We start from the raw sequence: 16,378 nt of genomic DNA, 5'->3' as shown, positions 1-16,378 counted from the left end.
CACATGAAAAATCCACTATCAGTAAGGTATCTGCTTAGCAATTTATCTTCTGAACAACATTAGTCAGTTAAGGTAACTTACCTAAACTTTCAGGTATTCATTCATACCACCAATAACAAAAATCTAAAAGGCTATCCAGGGTCAGAGATGTAGTTGGAGACAGCAAACAATTTTCCTCCAGTATAAAGCAAAGTAGACTTTTTGAAGTCTGAACCACCCTTCGCTCCAAAACTGCCTCATAAAAAAGTTGCTTTACATATCCACTAAAAAAAAAAAAGTTGACAATTGCTTCATCTACCACTAAGGTAGAACACAGCAGCTGTTAGAATGCAAAGAAATGAAACAAGCTAGGGCAGGAAGTATAAATTTTGAATCCAACTGAAACCACAAGGGAAGCAGAAATTAACTGCCAAAATAATTTAGCCAGTCAATATCCAAGCAGGTAAAACACTATTAACAAATAAAGTCTTATAACAAATAAGAGACTCACATACCTCAAGAGACAGTAATTTATTCCAAATAATTTTATATAGTGATACCATATTTCATTAATTTTCTGGGACCAAAGCTACTTTACATCTTGTGTTTGGTGAAGAAGGGGAACGGGGCAAAGGGAAGAAGGCATTGTAGATCACATGAGTTAATGTCAGCATGTGCTATGGTACTTCTTGAAGCTTCCAGACAGTAAATACACAACCCAATATTACCAGATTCTTCTAGAACCTGGAGTCTATGCTATTTAGTACACATATTCCAACCAAACGTTTCCACTAACTTCTCTGTCCCATGATAAAGCTCTACCTGCTACTTTAACCAGCCTATCCTAGGAAACAGCCTTGTAGCTGCTGTATTACTTCTACTTACGGTAACAAAGTTTCTGACAAAGAAGTGTGCCAGCAGAATTCGGCTCTTCACTAATAGAGGTATAAAGCAAAAAAATTCTGGCAAAAGGGACAATTTGTGTATCTTTTCCTTAAAGGGGTCTAGCACTGGTCACCAAGTGGCTCTAAGTGGAAAGTCTACAGCATAGGTAGAAATTAAAGACAAAAAGAGGAGAACAGTGAAGGGAGGAAAATTGGAGTGTGAACACAGTATGAACAGTGCCTCCCACGGCACCAAGAGATTTCATTCAGTGGCACCTGTGCCACCTTTTTATAACAAGATCTGACCTGCCTGACTGGTATTCCCCTACGGCTATGATTATTTTACTTTCTCATCTTCCAAAACAACTTTGATGATGTCTTCCCTGTCTGGTACTTCAATACTTTCCCCACCTCTGCTTTTCCAACTTTGATATTTTAATTTCCATATTTGTATTCTTTCAAAATACCATTCTTTTAAAGAATGATACTATACCTCACCCTCTACCTCATCTGTGGCCTATCCTCACCCTTCTCCCACACCCACCAAATGAACTATATTCAATACACCCTTACCTTTTACTCAACAGAGATGTCAAAGTCTTTAAAAGTCTTTCCATTTTGTCATAAATCAAATGAGAAAATACTCTGAGTTTTTCTCCAGATTGAGTAGTAAATTTCCACATCCAGAATTCTCACATCTAGGACCATTTCTTCTTTTACATAGTGTAAGAATGTATTATTTTTTATCCTCTCATTAAATAACACTTCTCAATTTATTCATTTGGATAGGAATCTTGTCTGCTATTATAGAAAAAAAAAAAGACATTTCCTTTGCAACAAAAAAAATTTCACCATCTTTTCTTACCCATAATATCGCCTTTGTTCTATCTGTTCTTCTCTTTGCTCTATTTCTACACGCTGAGATTAATTCAGTCCCCTTTATGTTTGTTTCTTTATCTGACTGAGGCCTCCTACCTTAAGTCCTCAGTTCTTACTCTGTTGAAACTGCCATCTTGTCTCCTGGATTTCTACAATTCCACGATTTCCACACCAAGATAGCCCAGCTCATTTACTCTAGCAAATTAAAATTCAGCTGGGACAAAACTAATTTTGACTACATGAGGGAAGATCTGTAGCTATGCAGTTTGAAAACCGCCCAGTCATGGTCCTATACTACTGACAAAGGTAGGCAACAAAACCTCTTCCTACAGTCAAGGTCACAAAGAATAACCACTATAACCCCAGGTACACTCATTCAGCAATATCCACAGCATCCTCCTTGAGCTGTCTATAAAAACCAATAGTACCATTTTCATCAAAGAAAAGAGTGAGCATAATACTTCCCTGAAGACATTACACGCTCTAGTCTCCCCACAGCTGACTTTAAATGGAATGATTATCTAAAGGAAGAGGAAGGAAATTCGGGCTGGTCAGTCTTTCTTTATCCCACTCCCCACCTCAGTCCCAAACTCCTACCAGCCCTGAGGCTTGTTTTTTCACTTAGTTCATATGATGAAGACAGAAAAGACCAGCTCCCAAACACCTTTAAGAGGCTTTTTCTTATACCTCCTCCGAAGAGCCCTGGTGGCACAATGGTTAAGCGTTCAGCTGCTAACCTAAAGGTCAGTGGTTTGAAACCAACAGTTCTACTGGAGAAAAGACCTGATGAGCAGTTCTATTCTGTCCTCCTACAGGATCGCTATGAGTCGGAATTGACTCAAGAACATGTAACAACCACAAACAACCAGCCTCCTCCATTTTGCAGTTCAATTGTAGCTGGAAAATATGGGTTATTTAAACACTATTCATTCTTATCCTTTTCTCACTTCTTCGAAGAATTCTATTCACCTCACGTTGTCTACCATTGATTCTACGACCTGAGGATAATTCATAAAAAATAACGTCCATCAACACCAGAGCCTCTCACAGCCAACCGAGTTTCCCATTAAAATACCACCACTCTCCCAAACTGCTTTTCATCATACCTTTCCAGTACTACTATCGCCACTGTACTTCTAGCTCTCACTTCCACTGTTACACAGATCGGTCTTCCTAGTACATGGCTATGAATATGTGAGCTCCCTTCTGAACAAATCACCTTGGATTTCCCACTGTCTACCCACTTTAACTATAAACTACTGACCACGGTACTCGAAACCCTCTCATATGTGGTTACTTTATGAAATATGCTTTCCCTGACCACCCTGTCTATACAAAACAGCATATCCCTACCTTATTTTTCTTCCTAGTACTTGTCACCATCTGATACATATCTGTCTATATGTTTACTGACTGCCTCCTTCTACTAGAATCAATGAAAGTAGGGACTTTGTCACTTTGTTCACCATTGTATCCTTTGGACCTAAAATACAGTATTCATTGAGAGAATTATGAACCCAGACATGCAGAACATAGCTAATTTGGTGTTAGAAGACCTACATTTGAGCTATAGGGCTCTCACCTATCAGCCATATGGCCCTCAGCAATTTTAGATTCTTCGAGCTTTACTTTTCTCATCTGTAAAAAGAAAGGGCCAAACTTGATAATCTATAGAACTCTAAGCTTTTCCAGCTTAGAGTTTAACCTGCACTCTTGTCCAACTGGACTCATTTCCTGAACCCTCCCCCACATCCATGTTCCTATCTACGTAGCTCTACTTATAGTTTCTTTCCATCTGAAACCCCTTCTCCTCAATGGACACCTGTCAGAATATTGTTTACCCTTCAAAGCCCATTTTAAAAGTGCCATTTTCTCCTTGAAGTCTAACAAAGTATAAGCTCTGTCCAGAGCAGGGTGGGGTTCTTACTTTTGTATTCTCAGCAACTGGTACAATGTTTCCCATACAGGTGATCAACAAAATGTCTGATGAATCATGAGTGTACAGATGAGCAAATGAACAAAGGATACCTTTCCTTATTTCCTCAATTGCTCAGGCAATCTCCTGTCTTTGCACTCCTATAAGACTCAGTATCTCTCACGATATTTACCACATTATAGGCTGTGCTGCTACTTATGTGCTCACCTAATAGATACCAGACTATAAATTCCTTAAGATTAAGGACTGTCCCAATGGTTTTCATATCCCCCTGTAGCACCTACCATAGGCCTTTGCCATAGTTGTATTTATTAAGTTCATCTGACACGTTAAATATTAAAACGATAATCACAAAAAAGGATAACAGAAGAAAAAAAAGACCTCAACGTACAGGTACCATTCCTATGGTCACTGGACATACACACTGTGGGAATCTTATCTCTGTTATACTCTTGCATTCAACCGTAATTTTAAGACCTTATCGTTCCCTCTTCCCTACACTCTCAAAAAGTAGGGTAGCCACCCTGTTGCGTCACTTACTAATACCTCCTCCTCTTGCAATGTGCACGTAGTGATCCACTCACACATCAATACTTTCACTTCGCTAAAGAGAAAAACCTGGCCAACTGCTTCCTTGAAGATTACAGCAAAGAAAACCCTACGGGACAGATCTACTCTGTCACGTGGGGACACTATAAGTTGGAATCAATTCCACAGCACCCAACAATAACAGACAGCTAAAATGACATTTCTGCCCATTTCAGGCTCTACCCCGTCAAATTCTCTCCTCTACAAGGTATGAAACATTTTTTTTTAAACATCTTCCCATAAGGCCTGCCCTTCTTCTGCTCCTGAAAGACTAAAAAAAAAAAAAAAGCATTTTAAGGTCTTCCTTCCTCTTTTCTAAGCATTAACTCACCTCAGGCTTTAGCAGCCTTATTTTTCTTCACAATCAGGATTTCTAACCCCGTTTTCTTCCACTTCTAAGCTCTTATTTTGCTTGCGGAGAACCTTTCTGGCTGTACTATTTCTGGTGCCTTTCCATTCGTTATGTTCTCACCATCACGTACTAAATTCTAATATCTCTGTATCTCTCCCTTCCTAAAATATGTACCAATTGTCACCCTCCTCCTATCCCAGACACACATTACACACACACTCTATACCCATATGTCACTCTACCTCCGAAACAGAAGTTCCTTACACCACTCTTAATGAATGCACACCACTCGCAGAATGGTATTTTCCGACTACAATGATTCCAACCCATTACCTTTTGGGGAACCCAACCTAGTCCATACTACCTCCTTTTGCTCATCTTCCCATTCTTTCTCACTCTTTATGCCTGCCCCCGGCCCCGCCGAATTACCACAGCTGACACTATTCCTCGGTATTCCCAATCCGGGAAGAACAAGTTCCAGTTTCCTGAGACCTCCCTCTCCCCCCACCCCCACCCCAGGTGTGCAGACTTCGACCCCGTCCTCTCCTCCTGCTTCGCTCCAGCCAATCCCACACCGCACTACGTCTTCCCCACTAGCGGGGTCAGGCCCCTTGTCTATACCTATAACGACTCGGGGTCGCCACCGCCTCCCGAGCGCCTTCGCCCACCCCTCCCGGCCGGCCCGCGCGCACATATTCTCACGCTGCCCCAACCTCCCTCTCCGCACAGCGACGAGCCGGCTTCGCGGAGCTCGGCTAGCCCGCGGGCCAGGAGCCCATACGGACAAACGTGTACCCGTTCCGCCCCGCCCGCGGATCCCCTCGCAGCCCCCACCTCCCAGCCGGGAAAGGACAGAAGGCAGCGACTCCCCCGCCACCGCGGACATACCACCTCTGTGTCTGTTGCTCCGTGCCCCAACCCTCGGCCAGCTCCCCGGAGGAACGGGGCTGGCTCGGCACTCACCGGAGATACTGCGCGCTCTGCAGGCTCATCCTCCGCCGCCGCGTCTTCCCGCGAAGCGTCCGTGGGTCTCTCAGGCTCCTCGGAGCGGCCCCGCGGCCCCGCGGGTGCTGGCGGCCGCCGCCATCTTTCTCTCCTCCGGCTCCTCCTCGCTCGGCGGGGGCGGGGGGGTGAGTGAAGCGAAGGGGAGGGAGCGGGGAAAGCTGCTCTCGCTGCTGCTCTGGCCCGTGGGGCGCAGGGACACTCCGACCCGGGAGGGGGAGGGGGAGGGCGAAGGGAAGGGGGCGGGGAAAAGAGGAAGCAGCAGCAGAGGGAGGAAGTGGGGGTCCCTCTCGCGAGAATTCAGCGACACCGATCCCGCCGAGTGACTTCCGGCTCTCTGTAGCGCTCCCTCTTGGAGTCAGCGAGTTGTGTGGTGCTTGTGCGGCTGCTGGTGAGCGGCCTGTTGGTGGCGCTTGGCTGCTTACTGCCAATCCACCCCTCTACTGCGAGAGGGGGCAACCCCAGCCTCACCGGGAACATCGAGCCTAAATCAGCCGGGAGTTACACTCAAAGTCTTCCCCCGTCTTTCCACTCCACCCCAGTTCTCTTTTCCCTTTTCCAGTCCCCCACTTTTTCCCACCGGAAACGCCGTGTCTTCGTCCTACGGTTCCGCCCGCCAGTCCCTCGTCTCTTATCTTCCCTCGCGCGCTAAAGGGGGATGCGAAAGACCCCCTTGGCTTCTCTGAGGCCCCTCCCCCTGTACGCAGAGAGACTGTTAGAGGCGACTGGGTGGAGCCCGGGGGGCAGGGGGAGAAGAGAAAGGAAAGTAGGCGGATTGGATGAACAGCTGCCATGGCAACCGGAGGCTGCGGTTGTATTGTCATAGTAACCTCTGTGTGCGGCTCGAGTGACCCCGTGGCGGATGGGTTCCCAGGAAACCGCCCAGGGTTCCCCTGGCTTTCCCCTCCATCTACAGGCCTCCCCGGCTTGGGAATCGAGGTGGTTCTCCCGAGCAGCGAAGTCCGTCTCCTCCTCCCTTCCCCCTTCCCGCAGCAGTGGGGGCGGGGGGAGACCGCGAGGCATTCACCGTGGGCTTTCCCGCCGCCCGCCCGCGGGAACCACCTCCAGAGTTCCCTCTCTGCGCGGGCGTGGAGAGAACCCGCCTCGCGGAGACACGGGGCCTGGAGGGTGGCGGGCGGCGGGCTGGCGCGGGGAGAGCGAGGCGGCGGCGCGAGGCAGGGAGCGAGGGCGAGGGGTTTCCCCCAACTGCCTCGGCTCTGGGAGGCGGGATCCGCAGGACGGGGTCCCTGAGGGAGGAGAATGGCACACGACTCCCGGGGCGCGAGCCCTCTCTGGCCGGCCGGAGCGTTGGACTTTCCCAGTCGGCTCGACCTCTCCCCGAGATTCTTCCCCGCGCCTGCACACACCCTTGGCGACCGAGCCTCCTCGGAGTTCCCCGCACCGCTTCCCCAAGCCACTTCCTACTTGCGGAGGGGCCACAGTGAGGGTAGGGGTACATCTTAGAAGGCCAGCGAGTCATTTTCCAGCGTTTAGAGCTGGGGACGAGGCGATTGCTACCCTTGTTAGAGGCACCCCCAGTGGGGTCCCGCTGGATTAGCCAAGGCGGACCTCGGGGCTCCTCCCTCTGCAGCCTTCCTCCTGCTGTCACGAGTCTGCCATGGCTGAGAGCTTGTCACTGTATCCCTCGGGTTAGAGAGGAAGGCACGGGGTAAAACAGCATCTAGAAGTGCCCAGATATGCGCGCGAGGTTCCAGTGAAAGGAGTCTAGGAAAAGGACTTTCAATCGTATAATATTTTTGAGTGTTATGTGTATTTTGCGGCAAGCTTGGGGCTTAAAAAGCAGGAAATAATAATATGGAGTGTATGAGAAATAGTTGGAGAAGTCGTCATCTTAATAATTAAAGGAATTATTTGACATTTTACAAGTTATATTTTCGATTCGTATCGTGGAGTCGTTTAAGCAGCTATCCCAAGGTACCCTAGGATATGTAACAGTATAAAATTCTCCAGGAATGCAGTTCTCATTGGGTAGTTAAAGTTAGGATTTTAATGAGCTATTTTGGTTTGGGTACCTGATTCCTGCTGTCTTCATGCTAGCTGAAGGAGCACTTTTACAGATCCTAACCCGAAACCTCGTTTATTTAAAAACTGGACCAATGTTTACTTGGAACATCATACATAGTTTAGAGGAAATGAAAGTACAACCTACTTTGAGATAAACCTCAAGGACAGATTTTCATTAGCAAAACAGAAACTGAACTATGCGCCTCTCCTCGCCGAGCTGCAAGCGCCTAGCACGCTGTGGTGTGACGCGGTGATTGCAGCAGGACAATGCCCTCTGCCGTCCCGTGGGCTCCCTCGCGTCGCCCACTCCCGGGGAAGAGAGCCGCCTAGCGAGAGACTGTTCTCATCTCTGGTGCGGGATCCTGCTTTTCCTTCAACCCTGGGAACCCAAGCTTGGAAGTGTTTACTGCTGTGTTTTTTTTTTTTTGCATCAAATAAGCCTATATTTCTTTCCTGAAATTTATTGATTAGATTTTTCCTAGATTTTAACTAATAAAATGCTCTGTGACTAATTACCTCTTGCTAATCATTATCATAAAAAAATGTTTTTTAAATCATTATCATAACACGTTTTATTTCTGTGGCACGCGTCTCCAGTAAACAGGATATGTGCTGATACCACGACACTCCCGATAAGTAACCAAGGTAAATAGTACTTTCTTCTCATTTTTAAATCAATGAAACTGGCATCAGAAAGATGAACCCTTTTGTTGTGGTTTGCTGGTTTATTTATTCAGCAGACATATACTGTGCACATGTATTTCCGGCACTGTTCAGGTTACTATGGATACCATAATAAAAGAGACACAAACCCTGTCTCCGAATATCCCGCCTTCTGGTAGCAACATCAGGAAGTAGAGAGGTGATTAGGATGCAATATGATGGGTACAGTAACTGAGATAAGAGCAAAGGAATGTAGGACACAGATGAGGGTTAGAAATAATAAGTAACCTTTGTTTTTTATAGCAGCTTTCCTAAAAATTCTGTAAGATTCTTCAATAGCCTTACAATGCCCATACAAACTAGATAAAATAGTAACATTTACATTTTACAGATAAGACATTGATACCAGTCTTGCAAGTAGCTTTCAAAAAATCAGTAGGAGTCAGAAAAATTATAGTCTGAAATTCACATACTGTGTATATACATACATACATTTCCCAATCTCTTTTTACTGCCCCCTACCATCAACAGAAACAAACATCATTCTGCAATATATTTTATTGACTTTTTCCTGCAGATCTAGATTTCGTTTAAATCAAAAGAGGAGAGTCAGCCTCATTTCCTTTAGTCTTACTTGATTTTAAGTTTTTGAGTTTGTGTCTATTTTTGGCTGAATTATCGTGGAAACTGTATAAGCTAACAGAGTGTTTATTCCAACTCTGTTATCTCAGTCTCTGAGGTTCAGTTTCCTCTTTGATTAAAATGAAAACATTACCTATTGTACAGGCATTCTGTGAGCTTTGATGATACAATATATGTAACAGTATAAACAAATGCCTGACATGCAAAACTGGCACTTGATAAATGTTCATTATCTTTCCTTTTTATTTTTTATATAAAGGTGAAAGAATAATTTAGAACTACCGTAGCATAAAATTATTTTTAAAAATAATTTGTAAACAATATCTAGTCTATAGTATTCATAGGTCTGAGTTCACACTCAGATCTATTCTCATTACACGATGGAAGATAAATTTCTTTATCTGTGACTGTAATTTCAGGAAAGAATACACTATCAGAACATTGTGGGTCACATTCCAGAGGTTTGAAACTTTTCGAAAACCCTTTATCACTAAAAACAGCCTAATATAACCATATTTCTGCCCAAGTAAACAGAGTGGCCACTTTACAACCAAACACCAAGTACTTCCGGAGAAATTACTCTTAGCATTACTATTAAATTGACCCAGGGCTTCAGTAACCTGATAATTAATACATAGCAAGCCTCCTCCCTTTTCATAATAATACATACCTCACCTGTTCCATGAAACCTTAACAAGCACTAATTTAATATGTAGCCTACATATTCTGCATGTTTCCAAATCGTATGCACAATTTGGTGCTTAATAAATATCTACTTCAGTGAGTAGCATCTGGGGTCTTAAAAGCCTATAAGCTGCCATCTAAGATACTCCACTGGTCTCACCCCTTCAGGAGCAAGGAAGAATGAAGGAAACTACAAGGGAGAGATTAGACCAAAGGACTAAAGGACCACGTCTACCACGGTCTCCACCAGACTGAGTCCAGTACAACTAGACGGTGACCGGCTACCACCAGTGACTGCTCTGATCATAGTAGAGGGCCCCAGACAGAGCTACAGAAAAATGTAGGAAGAAATTCTAACTCAAAAAGAAAGACCAGACTTGCTGGCCTGACAGAGCCTGGAGAGACTCTGAGAGCATGGCCCCCAGACACAACTTTCAGCTCAGCAGTGAAGTCACTCCTGAGGTTCATTCTTCAGCCAAAGATTGACAGGCCCATAAAACAAAATGAAACTAAAGGGGCACACCAGCCCAGGGGCAAGGGCTAGAAGGCAGGAGGGGACAGGAAAGCTGGTAACAAGGAACCCAAGGTGGGGAAGGGAGAGTGTTGACATGTCATCGGGTTGTTAACCAATGTTGTATAACAATACATGTACTCACTCTTTAATGAGAAACTAGTTTGTTCTGCAAACCTTCATGTAAAATACAATAAAAAAGACATTAAAAAAAAGAAATTAATGAGAATGTTGACACATTGTGAAAAATGTAAACCATGTCTCTGAATAATTTGTGTAATAATTGTTAAATGTGAACTAATTTGCTGTGTAAACTTTCACAGAAACAATAAAATATTATTGAAAAAAAAAAGTTTCGCTTCCTGGCTTAAATGCTCCACTGGCTTTCTATTATCCTTAGAATAATATCCTTAATCCTTAGGATACCCTGGTCTCTGTCTGCGTCAACTCTAACATTTCCCCAGCATCATCGTTCTAGCCACAGCGACCTTCTATTAGTTACTTGCATGGGCGTTGTTCTTTTCTACTTCAGTGCTTTTGTACAAGCTCTTCCCTCTGTCTGGATTCCTCTTCTCCCTTCTTATGTTTAGGCTTGAACCTTTTCAGAAAAACCATCTCTAATTACTCCAGCGCCATTAGCCAAGGTTAAGCACATTCCCATAGCACCTGGCCCATCTTCTTAATGACATTTGCTATATTTGTAATTCTCTGTTCAATGTTTGTTGCTTCCAGTTGGCTGTAAACCCTGTAAGGGCAGACACCGTGCATCTTTTGCTCACCCTTGTATTAATCACCCACCTAGCAGAGTTGCTGATACAAGAAGCACTCGATAAATGTTTGTAGAATGAATGACTTATAGAAAAAAGACAAATTAATAGAAATTTTGACCACTAAGCATCAGGTAAATGCTTCAAATTCTTGACTACCTAATTATGGAATATTCTCTAGAAGTAATTCCTAAGCAATAAGAAAAAAACTTTACTGGGTTTTCAAACCATCTGGGTAATTGAAATCTGTTATTATACTTAATAAGAAGAAGGTTTTAATTAAATGAAATTTACTTAGGCAATCAGTAAAGAGTACACTTACAAGATTATGGATACCTCGTCAATTCTCTCACAGCAAAGTCTCAGACTTCAATGTAGAAAACAAGTCTTCAATGTCCAAATTATTCTTCTTTATGTTTTTAATTTGAGAATATGGGAAGAACTTAACCCTTTTATTATATGGCGAAAGAAAAACACATTGCTGGGGGAGGATAAACCAAAAACCCAAACAAATTGCTGTTGAGTCGATTCCAACTCACATGGCAAGAGAAAAAAGCGACTATCAGCTAATTAGACACAGACGATAATTAGAGGATACAAAAAAAAAAAAAAGACCTGTTGCTGTCGAGTTGATTCCAACTCACAGCTACCCCATAGGACAGAGTAGGACTACCCCATAGGGCTTCCAAGGAGCCGCTGGTGGATTTGAACCGCCAACATTTTGGTTTGCAGCCCAGCTCTTAACCGCTAGGACAGAAAAATTAGATTTCAAAATTTAGAAATGAAATTGGATCAGGGTATAGAATAGAAGACTGTGTGATGTTTGTATTTCTCACCAGAAAAGTATTTATAAATTCTAGCATTATTATTGGTTTTTTTTTTTTTTTCCTCCCTGTAATGAGATAGGGCTAACCAAATTGATGTAAGATTCTTAAGGAAAGGGCCATATCCAATCTCAAAGTAAACCAGATCATTAAATTATGTTTCTGGGTGCAGGTTCTCCAAGTCCGTTAAATTAAATAATGCATGTATCATCTCAGCACTTAGTAGGCATTCAACAAACGCTTCTGCTCTCATAAATATAGAGTGAATAAGAACTTCACACAAACTCTAATCAATGTAGATTAAACTTGTTTAAAAAAAAACAAGCACAAAATGCTGTAGAATTGCATTTTGTAAAAAGGGAGGCACACAGCACACTGCCTCAAAACTCTATGACCAGTTATATCGTATGACCAAGTATGAATTGCCAAAAGATAGCTTCCATCTACTTACGCAGGTCATCTCAGTTCATTAGCTGTTATATGTTTGGATGATATGAGAGCTAAGATCTGTTGAAAGCTGAAGAGGTTAAGGGGGTGTATAAGGAGCAAAACCAGCTGCTTGTGCTTTCCCCTCCCCTCTTTGAAACTAATGTCCTGGAAATACAAGGCCATCTCTGGAATGGCTCTCCCTTTATCTTTCTCTCTCAAGCATCTATCTTTGGCTGTGAAGTTTCCATTAGGGTCCTTCAGGTGATCCCATCCTTTGTCCAAGGGGATGTGGTTTTAGTTCTTCTTTGAAGATACCCCTGTGGGGGGACCAACCTGTAGGGCATGGTAAATATTGGAATGCTGTTGTTTCCAAAATGTGGACAGCAGTGGCATAGATGTTACAGAAAGTTATTAGCTGTAGAAACAAGTTCAAATTAATTTTCTGTATTCTGAGACAGCCAAATTTTAGCATTAAAGCACAGTTGGAATTTTGGGTGGAGTTATGAGTTTAGGACCTATATGGAATGTTCACTTAATTAATTCCTATTCCTCACTACTCTTTCAGGAGCCCTGGTGGTACAGTGGTTAAGAGCTACGGCTGCTAACCAAAAAGGCCAGCAGTTTCAATCCACCTGCTGCTTCTTGGAAACCCTGTGGGGCAGTTCTCCTCTGTCCTATAAGGTCACGATGAGTTGGAATCCACTTGACAGTAGTGGGTTTTGGGTTCTGCTCTTTCAAGACAAATTTAAACCTAAACCAGAATTTTATTTCTGGGAACTTTAATCTGAGTGTATCCTGATAACAAGGAGAAATCTTAATGAGTTCTGGATCCTCCAGAATTTTAGTATTTAATCATTTATTCGTTCACTCAATCTTCAAAAGTGTATGGAGAACTTTCTTTTTATCAGGTCATGTGCTAGTCACTGAAGGGGAAATGGTGACTTGTTCTCAGAGTTTAAGTTTAGATAAGAATTGAGTAAAGGGGCAGTGATTTTATAGAGTAATAAATACTGTGGCAGTGGTCTTTGGAACCATTTCAACTTGAGATCAAGTAAAGACATGCAATCAGACAAGGCACTAAGTGAGCCTGTCAACTACCAAAGTTCTTCAGAATGAGATTTTATAGAATTTACTTTCTCAAGTGTTACTTCCCAGCAGGAAAAGGAATACATATAGTTCAACTTGGCAGAAGAGTGATAGCAAACCATACCCAAAGTATTCTGGACTAAAGTATGTCTGAAAGATATAAAATTATATCTATAAAGTATAACTATGAATAGAATTGCGTTAAAAAATGGTCAGAGATACAATAAAAATTTTAATAGAAGTTATTTCTGTAAGGTTGAACTATGTATATTATTTCTTATATTTTTCAATATCTTCCATCAACCAAAAAGTAAAGTGGATTTTATTGTTGTTGCTGTTGCTGCTGCTTTTGTTAGGGGTTTCATTGTTTTTAAAGAATGCCAGCACTCTCTGCCATATTATAGGAGCCTCAAAGTAAGCATTGGTAATTGATTTAAGGTAAGTATAATAGCTTCTGGAAACCCTGGTGGCACAGTGGTTAAGTGTTAACGGCTGCTAACCGAAGGGTTGGCAGTTTGAATCCGCTAGGCACTCTATAGGGCAGTTCTACTCTGTCCTGTAGGGTCACTATGAGTCGGAATTGACTCCATGACACTGGGTTTGGTTTCTTTTTTTTAGTATAATAGCTTCTCACAGCTTGGTGATTGGAAAAAGTTCTTACTCGAGGCAATTTCTAATGCATGTAGTCTAATGCAATATCAGGTACTGATACTAAATGTACAATAAATATTGACAATGTGATCATTCTTAAATATCACCCTTACTGATCCTTTTTGGTAATTTTGGATCTAGTTTTGGGAACCATCACGGCATGAGAAAGATGAAATGTCATTGACGGGATTCACAAGAGAATCATTTTATGTAATAAAAGTCTAAGGTTAAGCCTTCATTTTACCATTTTGCTTTCTCTTACCATTATAATTCTCCTCCCTCAAGTTCTAGTCACACCGGTGGCCCCTCCCAGTTATTTAACAGCCCTGCATTTCCTCAGTTCTCTGGAATGTGACCAGTCAGGAACCTTAACCTTTGGGGTTTTTTTCCCCCCTCCTTCTATTTAAGGGTGGAGCCCTGGAGGTGCAGTCTTTAAAGCATTGATTACCGGCTTTGATGATGGAAGGGGGCCAGCAACCAAGAAATGCAGGCAGCATCAAAATCTGGAAAAGGGAAGAAAACAGATTCTCTTCTAGAACCTCCAGAAGGAACAACACTGATTTATTCCAATAGGGCCCATTTTAGGAGCCCAGGTAGAGCAGTGGTTAAATACTAGGCTGCTAATCCAAAGGTCTTCGGTTTGAACCCACCAGCTGCTGTGCTTGGCGGGTGAGGGGAGGGGGGGAGATGTGGCAGTCTGCTTCCATAAAGATTACAGCCTTTGAAACCCTATGGGGCAGTCCTACTCTGTCTTATAGAGTTGCTGTGAGTTGGAATCTACTCGAGGGTTTGGGTTTTTTTTGGTCTGTTTGTTTTTGTACTTAAGGGCAAGGGAAAAAGGAGGCAGGAAACCTGAATTGGCAAAGAAGAAAAAGTAGAGGAAGAAAAGAAAATCAGAAAGTATGGAGAAAGGGTAAGAAAAGCTGAATGAGCAAAGAAGAGTACTGACTAGTGGTAGTAAAAGCAGTTGTTAAACACCCATCTGTCAGAATCTACATTTTGCAAGAGATTTTAAGAAAAGGCTAGATCCCAAATCCATCTTAAAAGTAAAAAAAGGACTTTGTGACCTCTTAAATTTACTTCCAGACTCAGTAATCCCTAACTCCTGAATGGGATATCCCTGGTTTTTGCTGCCTACCATCTGTGAGGTGGAGATGATTCCATTTAAAGATCTAGTTCAAGCAGGTGGGTACACACCATGAGAAACTTTATATTTGCCATTTTAAAGGCTGATATTATTCAAAACAAAATTCATCCTTGAATTCGGCCTGTGATGTCACAAAATCTTACCTATTTTGGTAAGAATGAAAAAATATCATTAAAAAGAGACAAACCAAAAGAATGAAGTCCAAACTATTATTAAACTACTGTCTATATACTCTACAGAAAGTCCTATTTTTAACCCTCAAGTGATCTTGAGATCGCCAGAAACATTCTAACCAGGTCCAACAATCTCTTATAAGTTTTTATTCTTTCAAATTTTCAGTTGCATTTGGCAATGCTAATCATGTTTTTTTTTTTTTTAATTGTGGTAAGATATATGTAACAAAATATTTGCCATTTTAACCATTTTTAAGTGTACAATTCAGTGACATTAGTTACATTCATCATGTTGTGTAACTATCACCACTACCTATTCTCAAATGTTTTTCATCCCCGTAACCATGCTGAGCAAATACTCTGAGAAGCTGGACTATATGAAGAAGAACGGGGCATCAGGATTGGAGGAAGATTCATTAACAACCTGCATTATGCAGATGACACAACCTTGCTTGCTGAAAGTGAAGAGGACTTGAAGCACTTACTAAAAAAAATCAAAGGCCACAGCCTTCGGTACAGATTACACCTCAACATAAAGAAAACAAAAATCCTCACAACTCGACCAATAAGTCACATCATGATAAATGGAGAAAAGATTGAAGTTGTAAAGGATTTTATTTTTCTTGGATCCACAATCAACAACCATGGAAGCAGCAGTCAAGAAATCAAAAGACACATTGCATTGCGCAAACCTGCTGCAAAGGACCTCTTTAAACTGTTGAAAAGCAAAGATGTCACCTTGAAGACTAAGGTGCACCTGACCCAAGCCACGGTATTTTCAGTTGCATCATATACATGTGAAAGCTGGACAATGAAATAAGGAAGACCAAAGAAGAACTGACACCTTTGAATTGTGGTGTTGGCGAAGAATATTGAATATACCATGGACTGCCAAAAGAACAAACTAATCTGTCTTGGAAGAAGTACACCAGAATACTCCTTAGAAGCAAGGATGGTGAGGCTTCGTCTCATGTACTTTAGACATGTTGACAGGAGGGATCATTCCCTGGAGAAGGACAGCATACTTGATAAAGTATGGAGTCAGTGGAAAAGGGGAAGACCCTCAACAAGATGGGTTGACAGAGTGGCCACAACAATGGGCTCAAGCATAACAACGATTGTATGATGGTGCAGGACGGAACAGTGTCTCGTTCTG

At 42.5% G+C, this 16,378-nt stretch overlaps 2 protein-coding genes across 8 annotated transcripts in view; both read right to left on the bottom strand.

The window, feature by feature from the left end:
• The window catches only part of SMG7 (SMG7 nonsense mediated mRNA decay factor), a 96,908-nt gene extending 91,094 nt beyond the window's left edge, over positions 1-5,814 (bottom strand). For all 7 annotated transcript variants that reach the window (XM_049868089.1, XM_049868092.1, XM_049868094.1 and 4 more), the window contains exon 1: positions 5,582-5,814. In XM_049868089.1, the coding sequence (XP_049724046.1) occupies positions 5,582-5,610 (29 nt within the window). In that variant the 5' untranslated portion in view covers positions 5,611-5,814. The remainder of the gene's footprint in view (positions 1-5,581) is intronic.
• A 106-nt stretch (positions 5,815-5,920) lies between these two features.
• Positions 5,921-9,634, bottom strand: LOC126066697 (translation initiation factor IF-2-like). The gene is made up of 3 exons (XM_049867938.1): positions 9,626-9,634; positions 6,201-7,041; positions 5,921-6,105 (listed from the first exon to the last, which is right to left on the bottom strand). The coding sequence occupies exons 1-3, from the start codon at positions 9,632-9,634 to the stop codon at positions 5,921-5,923; spliced, it is 1,035 nt and encodes a 344-aa protein (XP_049723895.1).
• Positions 9,635-16,378: the final 6,744 nt, after the last annotated feature.

The sequence above is a fragment of the Elephas maximus genome, chromosome 24, assembly GCF_024166365.1.
Source record: "Elephas maximus indicus isolate mEleMax1 chromosome 24, mEleMax1 primary haplotype, whole genome shotgun sequence".
In the NCBI taxonomy this organism is placed as follows: Eukaryota; Metazoa; Chordata; class Mammalia; order Proboscidea; family Elephantidae; genus Elephas; species Elephas maximus.
This window is presented reverse-complemented; position numbering and strand designations above follow the sequence as displayed.

Excerpts from the sequence above, each read along its gene's own strand:
- LOC126066697 (XM_049867938.1), bottom strand. Across the intron at positions 6,106-6,200 it reads ACGAAGACACGGCGTTTCCG|GCTCGATGTTCCCGGTGAGG; the intron begins GTGGGAAAAAGT and ends CGGCTGATTTAG.